The 27,978-nt window shown below is 27.0% G+C and overlaps 1 protein-coding gene and 1 long non-coding RNA gene across 2 annotated transcripts; one reads left to right on the top strand and one right to left on the bottom strand.

The window, feature by feature from the left end:
- Positions 1 to 314: 314 nt before the first annotated feature.
- Sdc (Syndecan) lies at positions 315 to 27,970 on the bottom strand. Its single transcript, XM_035081602.1, has 5 exons — positions 27,701 to 27,970; positions 2,619 to 2,808; positions 1,545 to 1,642; positions 1,297 to 1,468; positions 315 to 1,218 (listed from the first exon to the last, which is right to left on the bottom strand). The coding sequence occupies exons 1-5, from the start codon at positions 27,776 to 27,778 to the stop codon at positions 1,037 to 1,039; spliced, it is 720 nt and encodes a 239-aa protein (XP_034937493.1). The 5' UTR covers positions 27,779 to 27,970; the 3' UTR covers positions 315 to 1,036.
- LOC118065963 (uncharacterized) lies at positions 4,084 to 5,244 on the top strand. The gene is made up of 3 exons (XR_004690205.1): positions 4,084 to 4,375; positions 4,574 to 5,027; positions 5,108 to 5,244. It is a non-coding gene; the product is annotated as an uncharacterized lncRNA (long non-coding RNA).
- Positions 27,971 to 27,978: the final 8 nt, after the last annotated feature.

The raw sequence follows: 27,978 nt of genomic DNA, 5'->3' as shown, positions 1-27,978 counted from the left end.
ATAAACATAGCCGTTAAATGTTTTCTCACATAAAATGTCATCAATAGAGAGGAGGATTCTAATTCTCTCTCTACATTTTATTTTATAGTCCAACTTATATAGACACAATGCAAATACAAATATCATCATTAACAATTTTCATGAGGAGGGTATTTCACTGAAGTATGAATATATATTTTTCTTCTAATAAATAAATAATGGATAATTTTTATAAATCTATCTGTGTGTTACAAAAAATTCAGTTTTAATAAATAATACATAAAAATAGTTAAAAATGGTAATTTTCTTTTTCATTTGTTTTGTCTATTAATTTGTTGAACTATTTTTTTTTGTTATAAATCAATCAAAGATAAATATACAAAAATTTTAAAAAAGAAAAAAATCGTCTCAATTGAGAGGACTTTTTATATTTGTTTTTGTTGAGTATTTTTTTTATCTCCTCTCAGTCGAATACAAAATAACACAAAGAGTTAAAAAAATCTGTGGACGCACAATCAATTTATTTTCTCTTAGTCCCTATACACATACACACAGGCATTCAAATTTCACTCATTCTCACACTTTACGTAAATGCATTAGGAATTACTTTTTTTTTAATTAAACTTTTTTTTCGTATTTGTTATCTATTATTACTGTCATGTTGACGCCGCTGATATGAGAAAGGATTTAAACGAGACTCGAATGAATATTATCTTTAATTGATGATAAAAATGATTAAATTATGAATGGAAAAATGTAGAATAAAAATAAATAATTGTACTTAGCGGAGTACAATTATGCAACATGTTGAAATAAGTGGAAGATTATTGGTAAAGATAAGAAGAAAAAGAGCTACTCGTTTTGCCTTATACAATGATGAAAGACTCTTCATAAAATCTCATTTAGCAACGTCAAAAAAAAAACGAATTCAATATTAATTCCATCAGCAATGGTATTCGCTTTCATTTGTTTGTTAGTTATTATTTTATATTTTCTTTAAACCATATCATTTCACTCGGTCAATCGGTTATCAATGTTCAAGCTTGGCACGACCTCTTCAAGCATAAAATTCACGGTTATGATGTGGCGCGCCAGCTTTAGGATATGCTGCCGCAGCTGGTGATCTTCTTGGTTCATCTAGGGCATATGAACCTTCGTCTTTTTTGCGCATTCTGTAGACGATAAACATTACCACTAGAATCGCGCATAATAAACCTACAACTGCACCTCCAATCACAGCTAAAAAAATTTTTTATTATCAATCAATTATTCTTATTTTTTGTGCCACAATAATTTTTAAATAAAATATATATTCACCAGCAAGTACACCAGGTTGGGCAAAGAATGAACTTGCACGGTCCTCGTGCTTAGGATTCATGATCAGTATGTGAGTACCTTCGTCGGTATCGTCGTCTTCGTCTGTTTCGTCTTCGCCGCCGACTGGTCCAATAACGTCGTCGACGTTGTCTGGTCTCTTTGGCGCAAGATCCTAGTAAAAAAAATGTATACATTGTTTAAATTGGACTCTTTAGCATTACAAATAAATTAAACTAAAATATACATACCTCGTCAATGTGTTTAGTTTTGTGAGGATCTTCAATATATGGCGGATTGGGATCTACTGGTTTTGGAGCAGTTTCTATCCTATTAACGTTATTAAAATCTGAAATAAACAAAATCAATTTATTAATATTAAATGAGTCATTATTGAAGTATAGATAAAATTAATAGTTTTAATAGAACGGAATATCGATTGAAGAGCTGGATAAAATTTAGGTCGTTGCTATCATATATATTAATATTGCCAGGAATTTAATTATGATGATTATTATAAATATATTGCGATAACAATTTTGATATTAATGTTTTAGGAGATAAAAGGGAAATTATTTGGATGTTAATTTCCTTGATATTGTGCATGATTTAGCAAACATTCATAATTACGCTATTACAAACGCAATAACTGCATCAGTGGTTCAAATAGGTGAGTATCATTTCCAATACTTCCAAGATATATATATGGATAGATTTTATATCTAACTATATCTATATATAAATATCTAGCACGGTCCATCAATATCTATACTCTTGATTGTCACTGAATATTACAATTTCTATACGTTTACCAATATTCCCAGAGCAAAGTGTAAAGGCAAAACAATAAAATGAATTTTCGATAGCTCTGTGAGTGAGGAAGCCTATGCTACATCTATATATGTATTACACTAGGATATATATATCAGTCTGCACGAGATAACAGCACAAAATCCTATTGCGACATGTGCGATTTATATTTCAATTTCAATGAAACTATTTCCAGTGCAATAAACACCCTTCATATTAATTGGATGTATATATTTTATTTCCTGTCATTCTGTTGTTTTTTTTTCAGTTTTATTTTGTTCATAAGACGCAGTTAACTCCATTAAGATTTCTACGCACGTGCTTTTACCAATTGAGGATGTTGATATCTTACACTTGCAAGAAAGAGAATGGAATAAAATTCTTAAATGAATATTTATAAGCATAATTCAATTCGGCATTCTTTTATCTAAAATTTCATTAGAAATTTATTTTTGAAGTTATTTATTAATTGTCAAAACTGTTAAGATTATTGTTATGTAAAAAAGAAAAATTACCACTGCCGTCGTCCCCGTCTTCGTCATCAGGACCTAGTCCACTTCCAGAAGCCTCTAAATCATCCCTAACTTCGCCGCCTCCTCGACCAGAGCCTTCTAAAGCGTCTTGGTCGTCTAGGTAAAGGTCGTCAGGGGATGAATTATAAGCTGTGCTTCCCCCTATCGATCTCTCCTTTCCAGTCTGTTCTTTCTGTAATAAAATAGATTAAAATGAAATAGATTAAAATCAAATAAAAGTAATCAAAAAACATTGTCATCAAAAAAGTAAAATATTTTTTTAATATTAATAATAAAAAATAAATCAATAAAGTTTCATATCTAAAAATAGATGATAGATTTAGATAATAAAAAATTGAACAATTAGTAGTAATGTTTTTAACTGATAAATACAATGCAGTCGTTTGTAAATAAAATTTTGTAATAAATATTATGAATATCTCGTAGGTCAGAAAACTCAAGAGATTTAAACTTTTATTGCTATAGTCTAGCTGCCAAGAGAGCTCTTATCCTCATTGCATTGTTTTCTACCTCGTATTTCACATTTCAGTCAGTAACTATACGCAATATACACTTGGTAGGAATAAGCTTAGCATTGTGCTTTACTATTACGTCTACCAGCTCTAACTCCCATGCCAATATTCCTTGACTCCCTTGACAAATTGCCATTTTACAACACACATCGTGCTATAAAAATATGAGTTACCCATGACCTTAAATTTATTCCATCTTTAACGCAGTCATATTATTTTTTATTTGCGTTTTTTTATGACCAGAAAATACAAATTTAATATATCCTGGTGAAAAGAAAATTTATTGTGACTTGGTGAATAAAAAAAAATTATGAGTTTTTTTTTTATTTTATAAAATTATCTTTTTTTTATTGATTGAAATTCAATTATTGTCTTATCCTAAGGCGATCAATTTTAATTGTAGTTCACTGTTTATGGCTTACATCAAAATGTACTCAATTGTGATCAGATTCATCAAGTAACGTCAATTTTATATCGAATAAATAAATTTTTTTCTACTAAAAGTTGAATTATAAAACTGATAAATGTCATTGAAAAAAGTTTATTCGATGTAAATGGAAAATTCAGATTAAAATAAGATTTAAAAAAAAATTAAATGAATTAAAATTCTTAATTGAATAATGAAAAATTATTTTTCCAGTATTTTCCGGTTTATGCGCGCGCAGCTATTGACGTTTTGTTCTGAAAAAAAATTTTAATATCATGGTTATTTTGTTAAAAAAAATGATATAATTTTTTATAATTTGTGGTAAAACTCATTAATCAATCACTGAACAAAATAAAGAGTCATGTGTCATTAATTAGTTTGAACAGTATGGAAAGATTGAATTTTAACAGCTGGTCCACGGTATGGTGAAATAACTCAAGGATCTCTTACCTTATTCTCTCAAATTTTACTAATATTATTTGTTGATTTTTATTCGAGTATAGATATTTGAAATCACACTTAAATTGGTGATATGAATAAAGTGAAATAAAAATAAATAAGTAGTAATAATTAGGCCGAAAAGAGATTCTTTGACAGGATGTTCTGTGCTATTAGGCCAAGGAATGACTGCACCATACTAGTACGAAGTACTGTCGCTAGGCGGCAGCACATTTGCACATTACACCCCGAGCCCTCTTTCATCCAGGAACTCCAACAGAGGCGTCGGAAATCCGGGTACATTTTTTCTACAGGAAATTCCAAAAATTTTAAGATTTACAGCTTGAAGTGGTCCAAAATAGGTTAGTATAGTTTTTCGACACAATTCTAACTATAAATGCATTTAGTTTATAATATCAATTAATTTATATTCACGCAATAAAATATGCTTTTAAAATGAGACAGTTGCTAAGTTAAGCTCAGGCATTATCCACGTATTATCATATTAAATGGTTTGGATAATAATTTTATGAATATAAATTGACTATTTTATTTTTCAGAATAAAAATTCATGTTGATTTTAGAATAAATTGGTTGTTTGACAGAATAATAGATTTTTTGAAAAATCATGTTTTCTGGACATTTATGCTTCAATTGAGGTTGGAAAAAAATTGTCAACTTCAAGGAATGTAATCATGTTTTCATAACGCAATACAATAGTCTCAATATTATGACTACTGACTTGAGAAGAATTTAAACAAAGAGAAAAAAGTTCAAGATATGCTTGAGGTATGTGAAGAGAGTTTAATTCATTGAAGAAGATGGAATACATTAAATGATGTATTCCTAAAGCTCACAAACAAACAAAAAAAAAATATTGAAATAAAAGTTCATATTTTATTTAATTAATTAAAATGAAGTTGTTTTATGCTTTTCTGTGTTTCACTGACATAAATAAAATTTATAAAAGCGATGGAACGACGATTGTTAGTTATAATAACAAAAATATAAAGAGTAAGTGTTGAAAACAAAAAATATTTGCAGAAAAATGTCATTCAACCTTTCTTTTATACTCAAAGCTACTTTTTTTTTAGCTAGTGTACTTATTATAAATTAGCCAACTCCTTCATCATCTGTTTCAACCCCTACAATATTTCTTAAGGGTTATAAGGACTGAAAAAACATTGGGGTAAAAAGCTAACACTTGGCCTTATAATAAACTTTCCATCATACTTATAGGGTCAACGTATTTTCTGAAAAAATTTTATTTTTTTCTCTTTTATTTACATAGGTAATTGAGAACGATTCATTTTTCTACGATATCACTAACAGGAATATTTAAATTTATAAAAAATTAAAAAATTCCTGTAAATATTTGTACGTATTTTTTCTTAATTATGTTTAAAATTTTCAGATCTTTTACAATTTCATTATTCCTTTTAATAAACTCCTTGAAATGAGCAGCACTCAGTTTTATTGAAAATTCCAAAGAAAGTTATCATTTCTATTGAAATGAATTTAACCCAATGAAAAGTTGAAGAATGTTGGATTTTTTTTTATAGTCTTATAGTTTTTAATGAAATTTTTGAATTAATTCAAAAAAAAATAAAATATTTCGATAATTTTATATTCAAATGAAAAAAGTATGAAAGATAACAAAAAAGAAATGGAAATGAAATTTTTAAAAAGTTTTTAAAATTAGTTAAGTAAAAAGAATAAAGCTAATGTATTTTTCTTTATTGTCGAATTTAAATTTAGATTAAAATGTAAATGATATAAAATTTGTATAAAAAGTGAAAGAATTTAATGGTAAGAAACATTAGATTCTACGCCAGTGAAAAGCGATGAAGAGGGTGACTTACCACCCCTACAGAAAGCAGTTTCAAGAGAGGGGAATGTGAATCAATACAAGGGCCACCGCCCGCTCACTTTTGCCCCTTTCTACCGACCTCTTATTCTACTCTCGCACAGTCTCAACCTTTACTTCTAGTCCTCCCGTTGTCTCACTCTTACAACCTCAACCAAGATAATAGCCACCATTCTCCACAACAACGTCCAACGTCGATCAACGCCAAAGGGGACTCTAAAGTCGTCTTCTGACTTTGATTTTAGCACCCTCCAAGTGCTCCAGATTGCTATGAAGACCAACGTGTCCGAAGAAATACTCTAGAGTCATACTTTTCAATTAATTTTATTTTACTTTCTTCTATCAACTTTTTTCGATTTCAAACAAGTGAGAAATTTGATTTATCTGGACAAATTAAAAATTAATTTCTTTCTTTAACTCTTATATCAATATTTCAGTCTGCCAACCACCTTATCTGTCATTTCTTTGTTTATTAGATAATTTATTAAAATAACTGTTAAAATTTAGAATGATAATTTCTTAACTATGTGCTATTTTAGAAGGGAAAATAGTTTACACATAATTTATTTTTAAAAATAAATGCAATTTATTATTTCAAGTTTATTTCTGGAGTCATTTATCATGTTCTATCGTTGAGAAAATGACACTTTTCACGAACGAGAGAGATCGTTAGAAATATACTATGATGGCTTTAACTGTAAATATACACAACACTCGTATCGACTTGTGGATCGTCTAGATTTCAAATTCTGGGCCAACAACTAGGGATATATATTTTCTCTTTTCTCCACCCCCTTTTATATACATCCATCTTTTTCTTTCATTCTAGAGTTTCCTTTTTTTTCTACTCAGTTTCCGCTTTCTTTCTATTCACTGTTGGGAGCACAGCATTCAGAGAGTCGTGTAGGGAACATTACATTGGATATAGGTATTCCTTCCGGCGTTTGTCAAACAAACGTTTTGGTGACAGCTGCCCACTGTCGATCGACATTTCTCCCCTCACCATTTCCGATATTTGCTTTTTTGTCACCACCGAATAATTTCCGTAAAACTGATTTCATTTTCAAATTCATTCCTTCATGAGCTGAACAATTTTCAACAAAAGGTGAATGGAATATAAATATTTACATCAATAACTTGTTGCCAATTTCATTAAATTTATGTGCAATTTTTCATAAAAATGATTTTATGCTTTTTTTTTCTTTAGTAATATAAATGAAGTCAAGTAAAGTTTATCACTCATCAAGTTGGATACTCTAGTAGACTATGCAAAGCTGATCAAAAATCAGCTTTGTCTCATACCAACTTGATGATCAACCTGACAACGAGCTACAGGAAATGGCAGACAATTTGCTCATCTTCATCGCCAGACAAGCAAAAGAGCTTGAAAGTGTCATCAGCTTTAAGAGAGATTCCAGACTAGAGAGTGGATGCAATCTCCAGACAACTACAATTTAAACCTGGAAGATTTTGAATACCCCTAAGTTCAAAGTCCTGTATTGGCAGATGATGGAACAGACCCCTGAGCTGTTTTAAATTATATGGACATCAGACTGTGAACATCACCACCCGTTGAGAATAAGAAAAGGGAAAAGCAGACCTTGAGACAGCCCACAATCCTAGACAATTTTCTCTGATTTTTTATAAACCCGAAATAAGAGATGTTATTTTTATTTTGTAAAAATTAAATTATAAATCAAATATAAAGTGGTGTATATAAAATAATTTTTAACTAAAAATTTTGTCATATATAAACTATTTTAATAATGGTTGATTTTGTAAAAATAACAACTTTTATTTCCATCATGTCAAGCACTAGAAATTGGGATTTTATTTTAAAAAATTTTTAATTTATTGATAACATATTTTGCGTGACATAGTTGATAGTAAATGAGCCAAAAAAAAATTCATTGAAAAATAATGGACAAGTTTCAACTAAAATATAAAAAAAAACTAATTGCCAACAGTTTGACTATTTTATTCATTTGTTAAATAAAATTCAATTTTTTTATAAAAAAAGTTAATAAATTAAAAGAAAGGTAATCTTCCAAATGTTGATGGTTGAAGTTAATTAAATAGCATACCTTGGAAAAAATAAGGAGAAGTTGTCTTTTAATGTATATTTATAAAACAAAGTTAAAGACTTAACCCAAAGTGTATTAAAATGCACATTGGAATGAAGAAAATGTTAAAATTCTTTTATTTCAAATGCATTGGGGATATCAAGATAATGTCTTTTATGTGTTGGCAAATACAGAATTTCTCCAGAGATGTAGCAAGGATTCACATGTTGTTTTGTGTGAAAACAGATGTCACAATGTCTCATACGTGCAGAAGCTTGAAAGCAGCTTTTGAGCTTTAAAGATTAACTTTGTTGTCAGTAAACTCATATATCAACTAAATGTTTCTTTAAAAATTACTTCTGTTATTCATCTGCAATAGGTATTGAGTCAATTACTCATTTTTCATTCTTATAAATTTTCAATAATGGAAAAGTAAACAATGGAAAATGAATAAATGAAAATCGATTGAAAGCACAAATTCCAAGAATGTATATGGATATACGAGTGTTCTATTCCAAGGGGAATGAACTTTGTAATAAGATAAAAGTTAGGATAATTGTTAAGTGACAAAATGAGAACCACTGAATAAGCAAGTGGGTCACTGAGATCCGATTAAATTCCTTACGTGTCATAATACTGTGGACCATTACTGGGAATCCTACGAACTGTTACACCCTTAATGAGAAGATTGTGAAAAAGTATTATTCAACTTTCATTTTATTTTTTTGACTATTAAATAAACCTACTCTTTTCAAATTTCAACTTTAATTTATTTTTTGTCTTTTTTTAGGCCAACATTGGAGACATTGATATTAAATTAAAACTGCTTTAGAATCCTAGAAGAGCTTTTTCAATCAATCTATTCCAAAACTTATTTATTTAAAAAGAAAATCATGTAATTATTTTATTGCTATTTCCAGGCACTAGGTAATTCCAAGTTCTATAAAATTGATAAAAAGGAGAAAAAAATGGGGAAAAAATGTCGTTTGCTCGCAATTATATTTCCTTCTCGACCGTCCGGAATTTTTATCCATCGATAAAAGTTTTTCTCGTTGATTGAAGTGCAAAAAAAAAAAATAATAAATAACTCAATAACTTCTTCGCCTGTTTTCTCATCTCTTTATTTTTATTAACTGTCTGAGGTAGACAAGAAATACTTTCTTTTTTGTCAATCTTGAAATCTTTATGGACAATTGTATTTTTTAATATACTTGAATTTATTCCAAATAAATATTGATTTATTGAAAAAGAAAAATATTCAATAAAAATCAAACTAAAATCAACAACTTTTTTTTATAAAGTTACCAGATATTTTCTTATGTAGATTTAATCACCTTTGAAATAATATATTTAGAAAAATTAATTTAAAAAATGTGTATTCTATTCTTATGAAGAAATCAAATTTAATTTAAGCATAAAATAAAATCAATCGTATGATATAATATTGCTTTTTACCATAAGTTTATTGAATAATATATAAAATGAGCATAAATAAAAAAGTGAATAAATTAAAGTAAAAGAAAAATTTTATTTCATTTTTCAAAGTAAGTCTGAAGATGATAAATGATATTTAGAATAATCAGAGAGTTTCAGGATGAAAAAAAACCAATAAATTTGTGAATTATACTTTTGTATCTAACTATGATAACAATAAGACGTTAATTATGTGACAGAAATAAATAGCTCTAAAATAAACTATTCTGAATAACTTGAACAAAAATTTCAATTTATTTGTCGAGAAGTATAATGTATAATTTTAATATACTTTTATCTGTTTATAAAACTCTATTGAAATATTTTTGTAAAGCAAATTGCATAATAAATTGCATCTAAAAAGACTCTAAAAGTGTCGATGAACTACAGTAGAAAATTGAAATGAAGTCATAAATATTTGTTCTGACTCATTAAAAAAAAAATTCCACACCTTATTTATTCATCCCTTGATCGATTTGATCGTGTACTTTCCATCTCGTCATTATTAAAGACAATATTGACTCCATATTCTCAAGTTTCATTAATAGATCTACATTATTCTTTATGCAACATGGATATTTAATTTTATAATCGACTACACTAAGTAAAAAAACCTTGTGTGAAGAAGAAATTTTTTTTTTCTAACTTATATAATAAAATTTAAAATAGTTGCAACTAAATATAAAATATATTTCTTCTATAATTAATAAATATTTCAATAATTTATTAAATACAAGTTAAGAAAATACTTCATAATAAATTAAATATCTACATTATTTTTAATTGTACTTTTAAGAATTATTTTAAAAAATACCTTTTAACTTTATTACTTATATAATTATACTTATTAATTGCTTTTAAAGTATAACTTATAACAAAGAGTTACAATATAGATGTCATTACTGAACATCATGAGATTAATGAGCACAAAATTAATCCAACATGACTAAATAGAAATTGAAAAAAATTAATAATATTTCATTAGAGCTTTAATGTAATTTAATATGAAAAATAGACTTATCTAGATAAAATCTGACTAAATATCATTTACTTAACTAGAGTATTTTAATGCAATTTTAATCAAATCTTTCATTATATAAAATATAATAATATGACATAGTTTGATAATGAATGTGCCCTAATATTTTTCTACTTGAGTAGGGTAAGCACAACAATAAATGAACAGTCAAGTCTACAAAATGTGGTTAATAAAAAATAATTAAGAATACAAAACTAATTTTTATTAATCATTGTCCACAGTTTTTTAACTAAGCAAACCTTGCTTTGAAAAATAAAAAATATTTTAATGCATTTAATTTTATTTAGTGTCTCTCTATTTCTCTAGGTACTTTACTCAAGAAAAAAAAAAGAATGAGCACTGTATGAGAGTTGGATTATTTTTTTTATGTTTCAGATATATTAATTAAATTTTCAATTCAATCACTAATATTTTATTTAATAATAAAAATGCTTATTTGTCGTTATTAAGTTTATCTAGTATTTTTTATACATTTAATCTTCGTTGTAGGTCAAAAGATATCGATTAATAAGAATGAACATACATGGTCCGTATTGTTGCGACCAATATGTGCAATAAAGTTGAAGCCTATAGACAGTTTTGTTCACGATAAAAATAGCTAAAGGGTAAAGAAAACCTCTCACTTCTCTCTTTCACTCACTTCCACTGTATACATATATATTTTAATTCTACTCGTTCACTCATCGATTGACCATTCGTTTCACTATACTGCTCTACGAGGCTTAACGAAATATGATGGACAAAAGTATAAAAATTATATTAAACTTCTACATAGCATTTTTTTTAACTGATAAAATATTTTATTCCTATCTTGCGATATATAAATGATGAATTAATAACAAAACTATGCACCATTTTTTCCATGTAACTTTTTTTGAATATTTCATTGTGTAAGTCTGATGTTTAATTAAAAAAAAATAATTAGTAAGTTTTACTATCCAACACTGGTTTTTTAGTATATTTTATTCATAAGAAAACTCTGTATTTTTCTGCTCTTTATATCTTGTTGATTTTTCAGTATGTACAGACGTAGTGATAATGAGTTTAAATAAAAAAAATTAAAATTTCCAATAGATATTTTTATGCTCTAACGTCACAAATATTTTTTATACTATTTTTAAAAAGCAGCATTATTATAATTATTATTTTTTAATATGAAAATTGATCTATTCTCGATCCAACATTAGACGAAGATTGAATATTGTTGGTGACAATGAACGTTGTTACTACCCTATTTATTAGCAGTAATAGAGTAGTTCTCAAATGTATATTGAAATGATACCCCAAAAATGTGTTACCAAATAACTCATTCTAAAATGAATCAAAGGTAACTACAATAATATAACACACTTTAGTAAGTTGAAATAATTAATACCAATTAACAGTGATACAATAATTATTCTTTGCAATTGGTAGCTCTATGATAGTAATGAGGTAGTAATGAGAAAAGTAATAATGAGGTATCAATGAAGTAGTTCTGGATTGTTATTAAATATTTCAATAACATTATTTTATATCTTAGGAAAACTTCATCTTCGACAAGAGTAAACGATAGTAAACGGATCTTTTGCTTATGAATAAATAAAAAGAGATGTATTTATATTTAACACTTTTAATCATGATATTTAATATTCTTATCATCCATTAGTGTGAAATAACGTCTTGTAAGTAATGAAAAAATTGACGAGTGTGGTCGTCATGTTAGTGAATAATGTAAGCCATGAGTTGGGTATACGATACACCAGTCTAGGCGTGATATGAATGAATGACGATTGTGTAAGAAGTAGCAGGGAACGAAATAAAAGGAGATGGATCGACATGAAAAGCTGTGACTTATACTAAATAAAAGCAAAATACGATTTTAAAGGTGAACGTGATCCTGGTGATAAAGACTAACGGAAACGGAAACTAATACTGATGCTATTTAAATATTTTGCACATTATTTATTATTAAATAACCCTGTGCTAAAATGTGTGATCATGTTAATATTATATTACCTTGGAAAATATCTTTATAAATAGTCAGCTAATAGAATACCATCAAAGTTTTTTTTTTTACATTTATTATTTTCTCTATGTCAATCACGTTCTCTATATGCTTGTATTTTATTCGAGGGTCATTGAACACTGCTATTATGAATGATTCGATGAATAAAATAAGGTTCTTTCTTTCTTTCCTTATTCATTTTTATAGCTTTTCAAAGTTTAAATGCATTTTTCAAATGATTTCATTTATTTAAAGTGCATAAAAAAAATTCCATCAAAGTTTTTCGATGATATTTGTTCACTGTTTGATATCAATAAGAAAATTCATTCAAGTTATTCCAATAAATCTCTTATTGTACTTTGAACTTTTATATAACACTTGAAATAAATAATTAATATTAAAGTAATATATAAATGTGACGTAAAGTGGAAGTGAAAAGAATTATCAACTATGAAAGTAAAGTCTGTAGGACAGAGACAAGATTTTTCCTTTTTCGTTTATTCGTTGGCTCTTTTCTTTTACTCCTGGCTGTAAATCCTTTGAGAGTTCACGTGGATGAGCCGGCTTAGTTATGCTTAACCTACGTGAAGTTTCCAGTGCTCCCGGGCTTGAACGAGAAACTCCGGGGCTTCACTTTAGTTCTCCATTGAAAGGTGCGAAAGGAAAGGAGAGTTAATATACTCACTCAATATATTACTATAGAAAATCCAAACTAGATCATCCTCCTTTTCTCTCTCATAACTCCCTTTTTCAAATTCATCGTTACATACCTAAAACACACAAAATTATATCCATATTAATCTATTGATCATATTTCAAATTCATTTCTTAATATTAATAACATTATAATAAATAAAATATTTAACCACCAATAAATTATTGATAATTTATTTTAAACAATAACTTGAAAAAATAATTGAAATAAAGAATAAAATAAAAAATAAATTAAAAATGATATAGAAAATAAAAAAAAAACTATAGTAATTTTGTGGACGAATTTTAAACACTCCTTGCTGTTTACCAAAATGCCATAGTTTGTTTATGGCATTTAACACTGTAAACACTTAGATGTTTTATTATTAAACACTTTAAGCGTTTTAGCACTAAATACTTGAATGTTCCCAGATTTACAGTGCAACAAATAAAAAACCAAGAGAAAATACACAGTGAAATAATGACGAATTAATTATAAATTTAATCTCATGAACAATCTCATAAGTTAATCTAATTAAGTTATGTTGTTCATATTACAGAAGAACCAACAAAAAAATAATCTCTTCATTACATTAATTTTTCATTATAATCAATTTTTTTTTTACTACTGAAAAAAATTCTTTTTTGGTTGGATTTGCTATTAAATTGATGGAAAACATTTTATCATCGTTTCATTCACGTTTTGATTGGCTCAAAGCTCAGTGAAGTCAAATATTTTTTAGAGTGCTTCAATTATCGATTATTTTTTTTACAAATTTTTCAAACTATGTTCAAATTCAAAATTTACTTCACATCATATTAAACCATAATATTTTATTCCAATGCACTAAAAAAGTATTTGACGTTACCTATTTAGTAACCATTTTAGGCACTTTTTAAACACTTTCAATATTAGATCAGAATCCTGGTCAGGACCTTGAGACAAACGAAACAAAGATTATTAAACCACTTGGTTTATTTAAATAAATTTTTTTTTATTCCTTTTCATTTTTGACTGTTACATGAATCCTACAGCATTAGCTAGATTATAGCCAAAATGATTATTTATAGAACAGATTGATATACAGAGGCTCAATCAAATTAGATAGCACAGATCCATTAAAAATAAACACCAGTATTTTTTTCAAAGCTAAAATTATCCTAAAAAATTTCACTTCATATCATAAATTAAAATAGAATATTAGCAATGACTCAAACAGTTTATCACAAAAAAAATTGCGTGAAATATGTAATTATTGTACAATTGAATGTACACGTTGAGCAACGTGAGTTATTTTGTTTAATAAGAGTAAACAAGAAATATGAGATTAAAGGGAGTAAGAGTGAGATGGATACACTGTTGAAATTCTCTCTGGTGTTCGATAAATGACCAATCACTACTGGTAAATACGTGAACATGGCCAAGTGCCGATGAATCCGGGGTTCAATATGTGAATGCAAGTACGAGATAAAATAAAATTCAATTGACACTGGGAGAAGACATAACAGACTAGACGTGATAGTAAATCAATTGTTGCAATATCCTTTGATTTTATTTAAACACTTTATCTACCATTATTTGTCCACGAGATAATAGTTTTTTGCGTTCAATTTATTGTCAAGGTGTTGGAATAAATAAATATTTTTATTTTTAATTAAATAAAGAAACTTTTAGTCTTGGCAAAAAATAAGTGAAATAGTGAAAGTAATGAAAAAAAAAGAAAATAAGGAAAAATAAATAGTATTTTTTCTGAACGAAATATTCCTGAAGAATTCTTTACAAGGACTTGACCAAGTGGTTGGTATCCCCATGAAAACATAAGACGACCAAAGCCAATGGCCTTTAGAAAAGAAGTAAAAGGAAGCTAATTAAATACGACGAGTTTTCTCTGATTTTTCTTCTTGTTTATTTTTTGCTTGACTCGACGTCTCAAGAAGCCAACTATACTATTGTATTCTTAATTAGTTGTCTTGAATTATCAAATCAGCATTTTTTGGATTTAATCAATAATAAAATCTTCATTTATTAATTAAAATTAAAAATAATTATAATAACTATGATAATCATTAGCTATTCTATTATTAATAATATTCAAGATATCTAAAAACTTCATCAAAGCTGAAGTTATTGATTATTCTTTCACTGCATGTATTCGTCATTGAGATAAAAATAATATTTAACAAATAAAGTTAATGGTATTCCTAACAAAATAATCCGGGGCTTTTGTGTGCTTCTAGAGTTTTCTATGTTAAAAATAATTTCTAGATTTGATTTATTTATCAATAAAATATTCTATTGAATAGTTACAATAAATTTTTTATTGCTTTGATGTTATTATAAGTCATTTGAAAAACAATTTATTTCCTGACTTCACTTTGTATAAACCTTAGCAACATTGAACTTTGGTTAATTAATACTGGCCCAGTGTTAAGCTAAAAATGGCCACTAGTGTTTTCTTGATAGAAAAAATATTCATTGTTGAATTAATAAATTATTTATGACGGCAATTTAATAATTAATTGCAACAATATGATGAAATATATATCAGTGTTGATTGTTTTACAAATAAGGTACCCTAGTATATCTCCAAAAAAAAATGATTAATACAAATCAAACTGTTTAATATATCATTTTAAAGTACAAATTAATAATAAATCTTTAACAGAGAGATATTAAAAGCTTTTGAGTGCTATAAGAGCTAATCAAGTCAAGATATCACCTCCAACTGATCAATAAAATTCCAAACTAAAGTTGGATTTCTATTTTCCTAGCAGAAAAGCATGACTGGCCACTTTTGTGTCAACATTGGATCATGGTTGATTAAGACTGATCACCAATGTTAAACCAAAAATGACCAGTTATGCTTTTCTGCTAGGATATTCGAATTACTATATCATAAAATACCTACAGTATTAGCTAGACCTTTTGTTAATAAAATCAAAACTACATCAAAATTGGTCTGATGGGTTTGGAGCATGGAAGAAATGTTTTGCTAATGTTTTATCATCTAGGATTAAGGAATAATATCTGTCGATATGAAGGCCAAGATTGAAAGAGTATAGTCATATCAACGGAGTAGTATAAGCTTTGAAGCCCAAAGGATCATGTTAAAGGAGATAAAAAAGAATCTTGATAAAAAATGAGGTTCTTCGTGAAACTCCAATTGCTCTCTAGAGTGTCTACTGAGCTATGCTTTCAACGATGTGTCCATCTTCTAAGTCAAACAGCCATCTTGATAATACTCTAACGCGAAAGGATGATCTCAAGATGTCTAGTATACCCATCTTTTCTATTGTACAAAAAATGTTTTATCAAACTTCATAATCTTTATTTCTTCATACTTTATTTCCTATCCTTATTATTATCTATTTTTATTTAACTTCTTTTCAATAACTTTATACCTAAAATATGATCTTCCATTTTTTTTTATTATAAAATAAATTTATTTATTAATAAATCTTGAAAATAAAAGAGAGAAAAAACGTTAGCTTCATTTTGTTTTATTAAAGTTAGAAAAAGCTCAAGAATAATTGTAGATGAGTTAAAATGCTTACGCTGCGTCTGTCGTTTCATACATTATTTATTAGGAAAGTCGGAACTTATCTACTATCTTTGTTTTTTACAATTCCATGCTTGGTCCACAGTAATTCTTTCTCTCTTTAACTTTTTTTTCATCTATTTTCATTTTTATCTTTTTAAAATATTCATTTCTTTTCATTTAGAAAATTTTTATTCCCACCTCCACCATTATTATTATACTTTTTTTTTCTATATCTAATATTTATCAATACATTAAGAACTTATCTTTTGCAATTTATCATTAATCTTGATGAATGAATATAAATTCTAAGCCAATAGGACATAAACAAATTCATCAAAGACCCCATTTTCAAGACACTGATGATTACGACCAAATAAATAGTCATTTCATCTCATTTGTTTCAATGAATGTATCCCGTCTGCTTGTCATTTAACAATAATTCTTATCTCAGTCATTGATAGAACGTTAATAACCTTGAGGATTTATATTAAATCATTTAAAATTTAATTTCAGTCACTTGCTAAATGCTTATTAGAAACACTTGACCGATTTGTTTATGTTTAGTATTTGATTAACAAGAGACTAGTCTGGATGAGGTATCTTTTCTGAATCTGGCAAAATATATTTATCTTCAGTAAACATTTCGATTAGTTCCACAAAACATTTAGTTTTCATTTCACTATATTTTACAATATCATGTTCGTTAGCTAAGTTTTATATTATATTTTTCAAAAAAAAAATGTTTATATTATTGATTAAATAATACTCAAGACTGATTGGAACTTGGATAATATTACATAGAGTCCAGCTTAAAAATTTTTTTAAAGTATAACATGAATTAATCAGGCTTGTAAAAAATACCTTCTGAAAAGTATTTGAAATAAAAATACAAATATTTGGCTAGAGATTTTCTATCGGAAAACATATTTGCATTTTTACAATTATTATAACAACTTTCTCAACAATTCATACATGATTATATATATATTCTGTGGAGTTGGATTGTATACAAATTATTTCCAAATTAAAAAATATTATCAAAAGTATTTTAAAAAATATATGCAAAATCAAATAAAATAAAGAAAATTTTGTATTTAAATGCAAATACTCTAAAAGTATTTTAAATACTTTACAAGTATGGAATTAGTTAATAAGAATTTTCCAGAGAAGGAGAAGGACACACGTCTAAATCTTTTGTTTAAAATATTCCATTTTGTTGAATAAATTATTCAAACTTTATTCTTCAATGATAATAATTATTAAATGATCTATTGAAGTAATTTAATGTCATAGCTAAAATAGTCTGATGATAATATGAAAGTTGTGCAACATCTGAACATACAATTCATCAAGATTTTACGTGTACTTAAGTGACCTTGCAATTCTCATCGTCACGAGCATAATCCTAAGTGCCCAATCACGGTAATACCTCTTCTAGAGCACTGACGTCACGTCGGGTCTAATTCTCGCAATTTTCTCCATCGATCAAAGTCGTACGAGTGTTACAAATTGCATCTGCACATCCTTTAGTGTTAGTTACACGTGAATATAAAATTTAAGAATCTATTATCCCTCTAAATCTTATGAATTTATTAGCAAAATGATTAATTTATTTATTCAAATAAAAATATTTCTAATAAATTCATATATACTTAGACTATTTAATAATAGCATTTTAATTAAAAAGTTGTAAATTTATAAATTGCAGCAGTGTAAATATAGGGTGCATATATATTTAAGTTGGATTAAGTTACAGAGAATGAAAGAGACAAAAATAAAGTACGACAGTGGAGATATTCTCTCTTCCGGAAACGGAGTGCAAACATTAGGCGACAGGAAACGCGTGTGCTGCGACGAATGTATATACATTCACTTCGTGATTCATTGACACAACCAACACCAGTCTCATATTTTCCCTCTACCTATTCTCGACAATGCATCTGACACTTTAATAATAAAAAAAACAAAAAAAAACCATCTTGCATATTTCTATGATGCTAATAAATCATGCAATACTCAACATATTTCTTATTACACTACCATTCCAAGATTTTTAGAGTGTATTAAAATAACTCGTATGAAGTATGATCAATATTAAATTTCCATAAATAAATCACAGAATTCAACACGCTTTTAAGTGACTACAAAATGTAATAAATAGTTTGTATATGGAGTTTTAATGTCCTGATATTATTTTTTTTCTACCGAAGCAATAAAAAAATGATTAAAAAATTTTTTTATAATAAATAAAATTTTTTTTACTACAAGAAACATTTAGTTTATTGTAAACATAATATTTATTGTTAATTAAAGAATGATTGTGTAAAGTAATGAAATATTTTTCTTTAATAAAAGAAAATGATTATTATTATGTTTACAAGTAAATTAAATAGTAATTATATTTACAATTTTATAGTTTTTTGTTTATCTGTTTAATTTCTTACTAAAAATGAATCATAATTAATTTAAAGGTGATTTACAAGGGAATACATAGTTGTAAACCCAAAAATACTTTAATAATTTTGTAAACATTGTTAAATTGTTGACATGTTTGATCATCGATAAATAAAAACAAGGGGTTACTCATTATAGGAATAGGTGAGCTACTCATTGTGTCAGTACATAACAATGTACATTATTTTAATTCACACAGATTTGCAGTGCTCATTCAATCATTTTTAAATATTTTTTTTAATGAAAAAACTGCTAGTGCACTATATTTTTTTATCATTACTACTTTTTATAAGCTCTATTTTATCATATGATGAATCATAGTCGGATTATTTTTTCTATGAAATGAATATGATCTCATATTCTCAATGAAACTTAAATAAAATGAAGATTAATTTTACGATATGATTTAAATAGTCTGCTTAAAATCTTTTCAATGAAATATGCTTCGAATAAAATTCACTATAGTGCGAAGTAAAAATTAAAAAAAAATTTTTTTTACCATTTTTATTTTTTAAAATGACTTTAAAACATAAAAGAGATTCTCAAATTGACTTTTACAGTATATCGCCACTATTTGTTTATCTAAATGAAAAAGGACACTGTTAAATTGGTTCTATTCAAATTTCATCGATTATTTTTTTTTTTTTCAAACTCAATTTTTTTTTTTGTCGAAATGTGTTTTAAAAACATCACAAATTTAATGATTTTTTGTCAAATTGGAGTACTTCCGGTAGGAACAACACGAAGCTAAATGAATACTTAATATTTAATTCTGTCCATTTATGGTTAAAAAAAATATTTCTATTGATTCTTCTAAACTACTTTCTATTATAGTTTAAATTGAAGTAAAAACCATGAACAGAATATTATATTTTTCTCGATAAATCTTGTTTAGAGAATAAAATAAAAGTGTTAAAACTCGGGATCCAGTTTATGATGATAGAAGGAAGGAAGAGGGGGAGTTAGGGTTATCCACCTTGGGATGATATTCAGCTAAATTTACTAGGTTTGAGTTATGGAGTAGAGTCTTTGTAGCTCTCTAAAATCCCACGTGTCTCGATTTGAGGTGGGTCACCTGCCTCGGAGGTAATTGCATTGGATGCAACCCACACCTGGATACAACCCACGCTTCGAAAGCTTCTCTTTCACCAGCAATAATATGAAACTGGGATTAAAGAGAAGAGAGAAAGGATTGAAAAAGGAGGGATTGCATTGGCTCAACATGCAGATGAAATGAACACAATAAAGTAAATAGATAAAATCTACAGGCTTTGCAGCATGAGTTGTTTACATAATTGAGATAATAACCCATAAGTTTTGATGTTTCCATATTCGAAATATTTTTCGTATTTGCACTAGAGCTTTGAATAAAGCTTCATTTAAATAGATCCAAAATAATACTATTTATTTATTTGAACATGGACTAAAATTCATAAGATGTTTTCATTTATTTAAATGGGTTTTTAAATCGATCAACATATATATCAACTAGTCACTCCTAAACTTGTATTTTAGTTACAACAACGTCATAGAAGACCGGTTTCTCAAGTGTGTATGTGTACTACTGATCCGACAAATCGGCGCCATAACTTGATGTTGTCAGACGACACAGGAATAAGATGAATCAAGATTTATATCTGCCTTCAATTGGTTCAAAAGAATTTTTTTAATTCTCTTGAAATTTTCATTTAATTAATATTTGTTTAATAATAGTTAACACATTATTGATTGTCATCAATTATTCTTCATTTCATTCTTGTCATTTTTTTAAAAATATAATAACGTATTTGCTTCTCTCTATTTTCATTTAAATGGCTCGAAAAAAATAAAATAATAAATTATTTTCTAATTTTATTGAAGCTAAATTGATTTATTTTATTTTAGATATTTTAGTGAATATTTGATAAAATAATACGGACAATAAATGAATCATTATATTATTTTATAGATAAAGTTTAAAAATGGATTTTTAATATTTGAAAAAATATTTACGTATTATAATTAGGTAGATCATCAACAATAGCTAATAATTATTTAAATACAATAGTCTCTTCAATAATATTCAAGATAATTAATTAACATTTATCTATTCAAATCAAGTAAAAAAAATGGTATTCTAATTTTACATATTTATTGTTAATATTTATAACGATTAACAAATTAATAATGAATAAATGCAGAATGAATTGAAAGAATGAACTGACAAATAGCAAATTAAAAGTCATTATAAAAGAGCGAATCATCAAAGAGAATTTTTGATGGTATTAAATGGTTGCGAGTAATTGAGTTGCGGTGATTTGACTGATTAACCGACAATGAGAACGAGTAGGAAAGCCTGGAAGATAGTCAATGAGGGATTTGAAGCTTCCTCTGCACCTCTATCATTGTACAACCCTTTATTCTGTTTCTGTACAGTCGATGTATTCTATTCACGTTCGCCTGCGGATACAAAATGCTCAAGAGACGAGGTTCCAGGCTCCGTTGTTGAAGACTCAAACTAGGTGTCTATACAGAGAGAGAATAGAGAGAGAGTAGAAAGCATTCACCCTTGTAACCCGGAAGCGTCCATGAAGCGACACAATTGCTCCTGCACGGACGACCTCAACGATTTTCTTTGCTTCTCATGGAATACTAAATCTTTTGTCGATTTATCAAGCGGAATTCAATTTTCTTCTATTGTTTTACTTATATGCTTTAGGTAATACTATTTAATAACTACTTGCATATTTTTTATTAAAATATTTTCAAGATTTAAACAGGCCTGCAAATATATTAACACTTGAGATAGAAGGGTGAGGAAACTAGTCAGTCTGCTATTTCCATACCAATTTCTATTCTATTTCCGTTGACGTGGCAATGGCGTTCAATTATAGACTGCAATATTGAACCAGTCACGTTTTACCAATAACTGCACCAAAACTTTGATATTCATCTTTTATTCTTTTATATTCACCTGTTTCTATTTTATACATATTTTCACTTTAATTGTTGTATTTTTTTTTTGCTATATTCAATTTTTCATGTATAATAAAATGTTTGTAAGTTTAGAAACCAATTTAAAAGACATATGTTTTACATTGATAAAAAGAATGTTATTTTTTTTTATCTCTTAACAAATATTTTATTAGAGAAACTACTATTTCTATATTAAAAAGCTTTTTTTGTTGTAAAGAAATATCTTTTTGAAATTAAAATATGAGAAAAATAATTTTAAAAAAATGTAATTTGTAATGCCATCTAACCTCTAATTAATTAAAATCATTACATTTATCAAAGATTATGGTGTTATAACCTAATTGAAAAAAGTTTATTTCAATAAACTATTTAATTTGATTGCATCTTAATAAAATTATTTATTTGTCACCTTATTTTTCGTCTCTTTTCGATTATTTCGTTAAATTTGAAGTGCGTTAAAATAAAACACTTTGACTGTGTTCAATGTTAAATTGCTATAGACAAACTATAGTCTTGGAGTCATTTTAAACACATTTCAGAGCATATCAAACTATCGTTTGTTTACAGGGTTCAGTATTGAACACATGTACACTACGTGACATAAATGGTGTTCGATTTTTTTTCAAGTTATATATGAAATTCCCCATACTCTCCCATACTAAATTGAGACAGCATTTATGTCACATGATGTATATATGTTTACTGTAACACATTTTGGATTTGTAGTACAATAAATATAATAATTCGCAATAAAAAATTAATTATATTAAGTAATTTATATTTCTTACTAATTAAAAATATTTTTAAGCAGTCCATAAATTTTTTTAACCATCATAAATCCTTTCCATCAATGCAAACTTATCATAATCTGAAATATTTATTTACTTATAATTAAAAAAGTTTTTAATGAATAATTGTTAAATAAATAGAATAAGTTAAATTAAAACAGTGAAGTGATCTTGAAGATAAATAGTTTGACCTAACGGAATTTAAAGTTGTATCTTTTTTTTTTTTAATTTTTTATTTCTTTTATAAAACTGTTATGTACCCTTTCAGTGTGGAGAAACCTTCTGGTGAGACCTTATACCATCTCTGGAGATGCCGATGAACGGGACCTTTGTTTATGTATAGTCTGAGCTTGTCTTAACTCATTAAATGTCCGACAGTCATCAACTTATTTGCGGAAAGTCTGTCCATTAGACCTTTGTATTATCTTCACATTACACATCATTTTAAATTATTTACAACTTTGACACTTAATATTTTTCGATGAATACCATTTGGAAATTTTTCAAGTGTTAAATTAATTTTCTAATAAACTGAATTAACAACTATTCAATTGGCCTTTAGTAATTTAATCAAGGCGTTATGTACAAATTCCAAGCAGCTTCCGGTCATATTTAACAGTATAGTGGCATAACTCTCGCGGTTCGCCCACTCGACAGGACCGTTACCAAGGCATTTCATTCGGTCTATGGACTTCTCTGAAATCTAATCCGATGTCATTCTAGAATGTTACATTTTTATTAAAGACTTTAACTTTATTAATATTTATTTAAATAAAAACAACTATATATTTTTCTTAATATATGTATTTCAAAAAGAGACAATTAATCATTAAGAGGCTCGTGAATACACTATTTCAAGTACAATGTTATCAGAGATGAACAAAAGGTGACATTAGAAATACCTGAGATTTCAAAAGGATCTTATCACAAATGTATCACCCAAAAACATTAAATCCTGATTAAATTCATTTGTGAGGTTTGAATAAATTTGTACTTTTGTTCAATTTCGTGTAGATACAAATTAGCTAATGATTCTTTTAATTTTTATTTTAAAGAGAAAATATTTTTATTCATATTCAAACAAAATGGAGAATCGATGAAAAAAAAATTTTTATATCAAATATCCTATTTTAAAATGTTTTGTCTATAGTAATAATAAAGAAATTGGAAAGTAATTTAGGCTTACTATTTAAAGTATTTGATTAAAAAATGATAAAGGCTTAATTATGTTACCAATTATTGAAAACATTGTTGAAAAAATATCTTTAAATCTACATAGATTCCTCAAGTTATCTTCCACATAATTATAATGATATATATTAAAATATAATAAAGATACTTTCATTTAAATAAGTATAATTAATTTGATAAGATATTGATTTTCCTAATTGCTCTAATTGCTAGCAATATCGCTCTTGGAGTTACGTCTGATGGATTAGTTTCAATAATTCTCCAAGCAATTAAAGTGATACTTAATAATGACGAAAGATAATAATTTTAATTAGTTTATTATGAAAATTCCATTCCAAAATCATGAATTAGATTATTATTAAAAATTATGTTATTAAAAATACAAATTAAATTTCGAAAAAACTTTTGTGTAAAATAGAAAATTATAAAATTGAAGAGAATAGAAGAATTACCGTAATTTGTATCTTTTTTAACCGTAAACCCTTTATTTAAGTTTATTATATCCAGATAAATTGTACAATTATTTTCATCTTAAACGTTCAAATTAAATTTCTTCGGGAGATTATTGATACACGAAGAGGCCTAATTGCCATAATTATTAGTAAAATCTTGAGGATAAAGATTTTAAAAAAAATTTGTCGCTCATGAGTCTAGTGAGATAGATGAGGAAAAAATTTTTTTGTCTTTTTGAAGTTCTCAGTCTCCAGCTGAGCTGAAGCCTTGAAAAAGTGGAAAGTAATACAGGTATTTTCTGAGTAGCATCTTGTATACTTTGCGAATTTTTTTACAAAAAAAATTACGATGGATATTAAATATATTTAACATTTCTTCTTTTTTTTTACATATCACTTTTTACAATTTTTTTGTTGTTATCCTTCAGTTTTTTAATTAATTATTCAAGGAACAAGGAAATTTTATTTATAGATTTTTCCTTATTGATTAACAATTTGGAAAAAAAATAGTAATAAATGAATAATTTTAATGCTTTTTTTCAATCAAAAAAAAATAAATAATTTTATTATCATGTTTGTTCGGGTTTTTCTGAGCTCAAATAGAGAGAAGTAAATTTATTATCAGTCAAGTATATGAGGAAATATTCTCCAACCTTTTTAACCAAATTTAGAAAATATTGCCACTATTAATCCAATAACGTTAAAAATATTTATGCAGTGATATTCATTGAATCAAAAAGAAAAAAAAAATATACTCCGGAACTTGAATTCCACAGATGAAAATAAAGACATGGATATATGTATACACATTAAAAAAGAAAAAAAAAAGTGATGAGCCAACGTTGGATTAAATTTCTGAGAATAATAAAGATGAAGTAAGACATAAAATAAATCACTGTATGATTAAACTTAAAGGAAAATACCCAATTCCTCGACCTTTTGGCCCCATTTTACTACTTTATCAAGTTTTATTTAAATTTATGAGTAAACTCGTGAAATTTGTATAGCGATAATTTCTACTCAAACTCTTTTTTAAATTCCAATTTTCCTCAACACTAAATTATACGACTCCAAAAGATACGAAAGAAATAAAAAAAAAAATAACGCTTCGTTTTGACGGTCAAGAATTAAAATAAAACATTTTCCTAAACATTAACATAATGATTGTGATAAAATATTCATTATTATATTTTGATAATTGTCAATTTCATTAATTAGTCACTTTACCGAGTATCTCAAGTTTTGTTTCTATATACTCTAGCAAATGTAAAACAATGAATGAATATAATTATTTCTTACTGTACAGTGACAGAGAAAAAATCATTATAAAATATACAATTCCATTATATTAAATTACATTGTAGTATCGCATTTATAATATCAAAGTAAGTTCAATAACATATTTAAACGTTCTTTGGAAATATTGTTAATTCAGTTTCATTTATAATTCAAAAAGTGTCCTTCAAATCCTCGGTTTTATTGAATTAATTTTTTCCTAACCTCAATGACTTGTATGTAAGCTTCTCAAGAAAATTAATGCGCATCAATTATTTATCAAGATATGCGCAATAATTGATTCCACTTGTTTTGATCATTTTACTTTTGCTACATTCTGTAAACTAATGTGTTTTACAATGAAGACATCTAAATGTGTTTAAACAATGAAAATGCTATTGACAAATTATATCAAATTTTACGCACCTTAGAGTGTGTAAAAAATAACTACCAAAAAGCTATAATTTATTTTACACACTCTAGTGTGTTATTTATTAACACTTTTTTATGTGAAACATGCAATTATGTTCATTAGCGAACTACAATGCATTCATTCTGTATAAACATGGAAAAAAAAAGAAAATAGAAAGTTATACATAAATAATTGAATGCTAAAACTAATATCGACTTTTACTCATCTGTTCAATTATTTCTATTGCTCCATTAATGACACTCGAGTTAACATATATGTATTCGTGTATCGAGAAAATCAAGAGACGATGCTTGAGTTTAATATTCCAAACCATAATATTTTTATTACCACACCTGTCATTGTTATTTCTCCAATATTTTAAATAATTCAGTGATTATACAACTTTTAACTTTTAATTAACCAATCAAAAGTGTCGACAGAATATGTTATAATTGATGTAATTAATAAGACTTTGATGAGCACAATTTAAATAATTGAAAGTATGTAAAAGTTACTATTAATTAATAGATCAATTTGCATATGCATTAATATTGTAATAACTATTATAATTGTATACATACATACAGTCATAATTAATTTAATGAATAAAAATAATAAAAAAGTTACTGCAATATGCAATTTTCATTTAGATATACAGATAACCAAAGTATCTGTACCCTTTAGGTATCAAATATTATACTGTTATCAATTATTGACTAAATAATGTGAGATTAATTTTTTATAAAATGATAAAACAAATGTGTGTATGGTTTAACTCGTTAAAAAATTTATTGAGCTATTATAAAGTTAAATGATTGAGTAATAGTCAAAAAATTCCCAACAATTACTTTGATACGTATATGAACTTAGAGTTGTTAAAAATGATTTATTAAGTAAATTGGTAATTGTGAACATTTTTATTTATTATGGTGAACTAATGGTTAATGGGCAGATACTGTAGCAAATTCTTGTTAGCCCTTAGGTATATTTATCTCTTTTATTCAACATTTTCTTGCTTCCCCCGATCTTTGTCAAATCTTTCTTGTCTTTCTATTCTCTTTTCGACAGTCTCGTATACACACAAGGTCTTCGACTATTTTTACGATTGACAAGCCGCCGACTTGCGTCGCATTCCGTCGCTTTGTCGAATACTTTTTGTTCTTTTTGTTGGAAAATCAGGTCTAGCATCTTGTGACTCCGTTTCAGTTCAAGTTAAAAGAAAACAATGAATATATCTCTGTTGTGTGAAACAAAACGATTTAAATCTCATGAAGAAAATAAGAGTATTAAATGCCACCAATTACAACTCCAAATACTTTGAGTTTATTTGGTGATTTTTTTTTATTTTCAGAATTCATTTGTTTTGTGATTCCAAGAAGAATTTTGATGATACAAAACATAACATGAATTTCTCTCAGCATCTCAATAAACTTTTTAACGGGTCAACGTTGGGAAATACTAGACTTTTTTTCTTTTTTTATGTAGGCTGCACTCACCTCATTTACGACAGCAGCATCAGCTCCGATAGCGACGACGAAAGCGCACGCAACAATCCAATATATCCTTGGCTGCATTTTTAAAAAAAATTCTATTGTGTCCTCACAGGGCTCTTGTAAGAGCCCAGCCTGTATTCACTTTTATTTTTTATAAATAAAAATGTTAAAACCAACGAATAACGTTGGGTATTAAACACCAAAAAAACCTCCCAACAGAGCAACAATTCGAACACACCACACTGATCGATGAATCAAGAGACACTGATGGCGCATCGGTC

The sequence above is a fragment of the Chelonus insularis genome, unplaced genomic scaffold (genome assembly GCF_013357705.1).
Source record: "Chelonus insularis isolate UGA/USDA-ARS -01 unplaced genomic scaffold, ASM1335770v1 contig_324_pilon, whole genome shotgun sequence".
Classification (NCBI taxonomy): domain Eukaryota; kingdom Metazoa; phylum Arthropoda; class Insecta; order Hymenoptera; family Braconidae; genus Chelonus; species Chelonus insularis.
This window is presented reverse-complemented; position numbering and strand designations above follow the sequence as displayed.

Excerpts from the sequence above, each read along its gene's own strand:
- Sdc (XM_035081602.1), bottom strand. The coding sequence starts at position 27,778 with ATGCAGCCAAGGATATATTGGATTGTTGCGTGCGCTTTCGTCGTCGCT. Across the intron at positions 1,469-1,544 it reads AAACTAAACACATTGACGAG|GATCTTGCGCCAAAGAGACC; the intron begins GTATGTATATTT and ends TTTTTTTACTAG. Across the intron at positions 1,219-1,296 it reads CCAACCTGGTGTACTTGCTG|CTGTGATTGGAGGTGCAGTT; the intron begins GTGAATATATAT and ends AAATTTTTTTAG.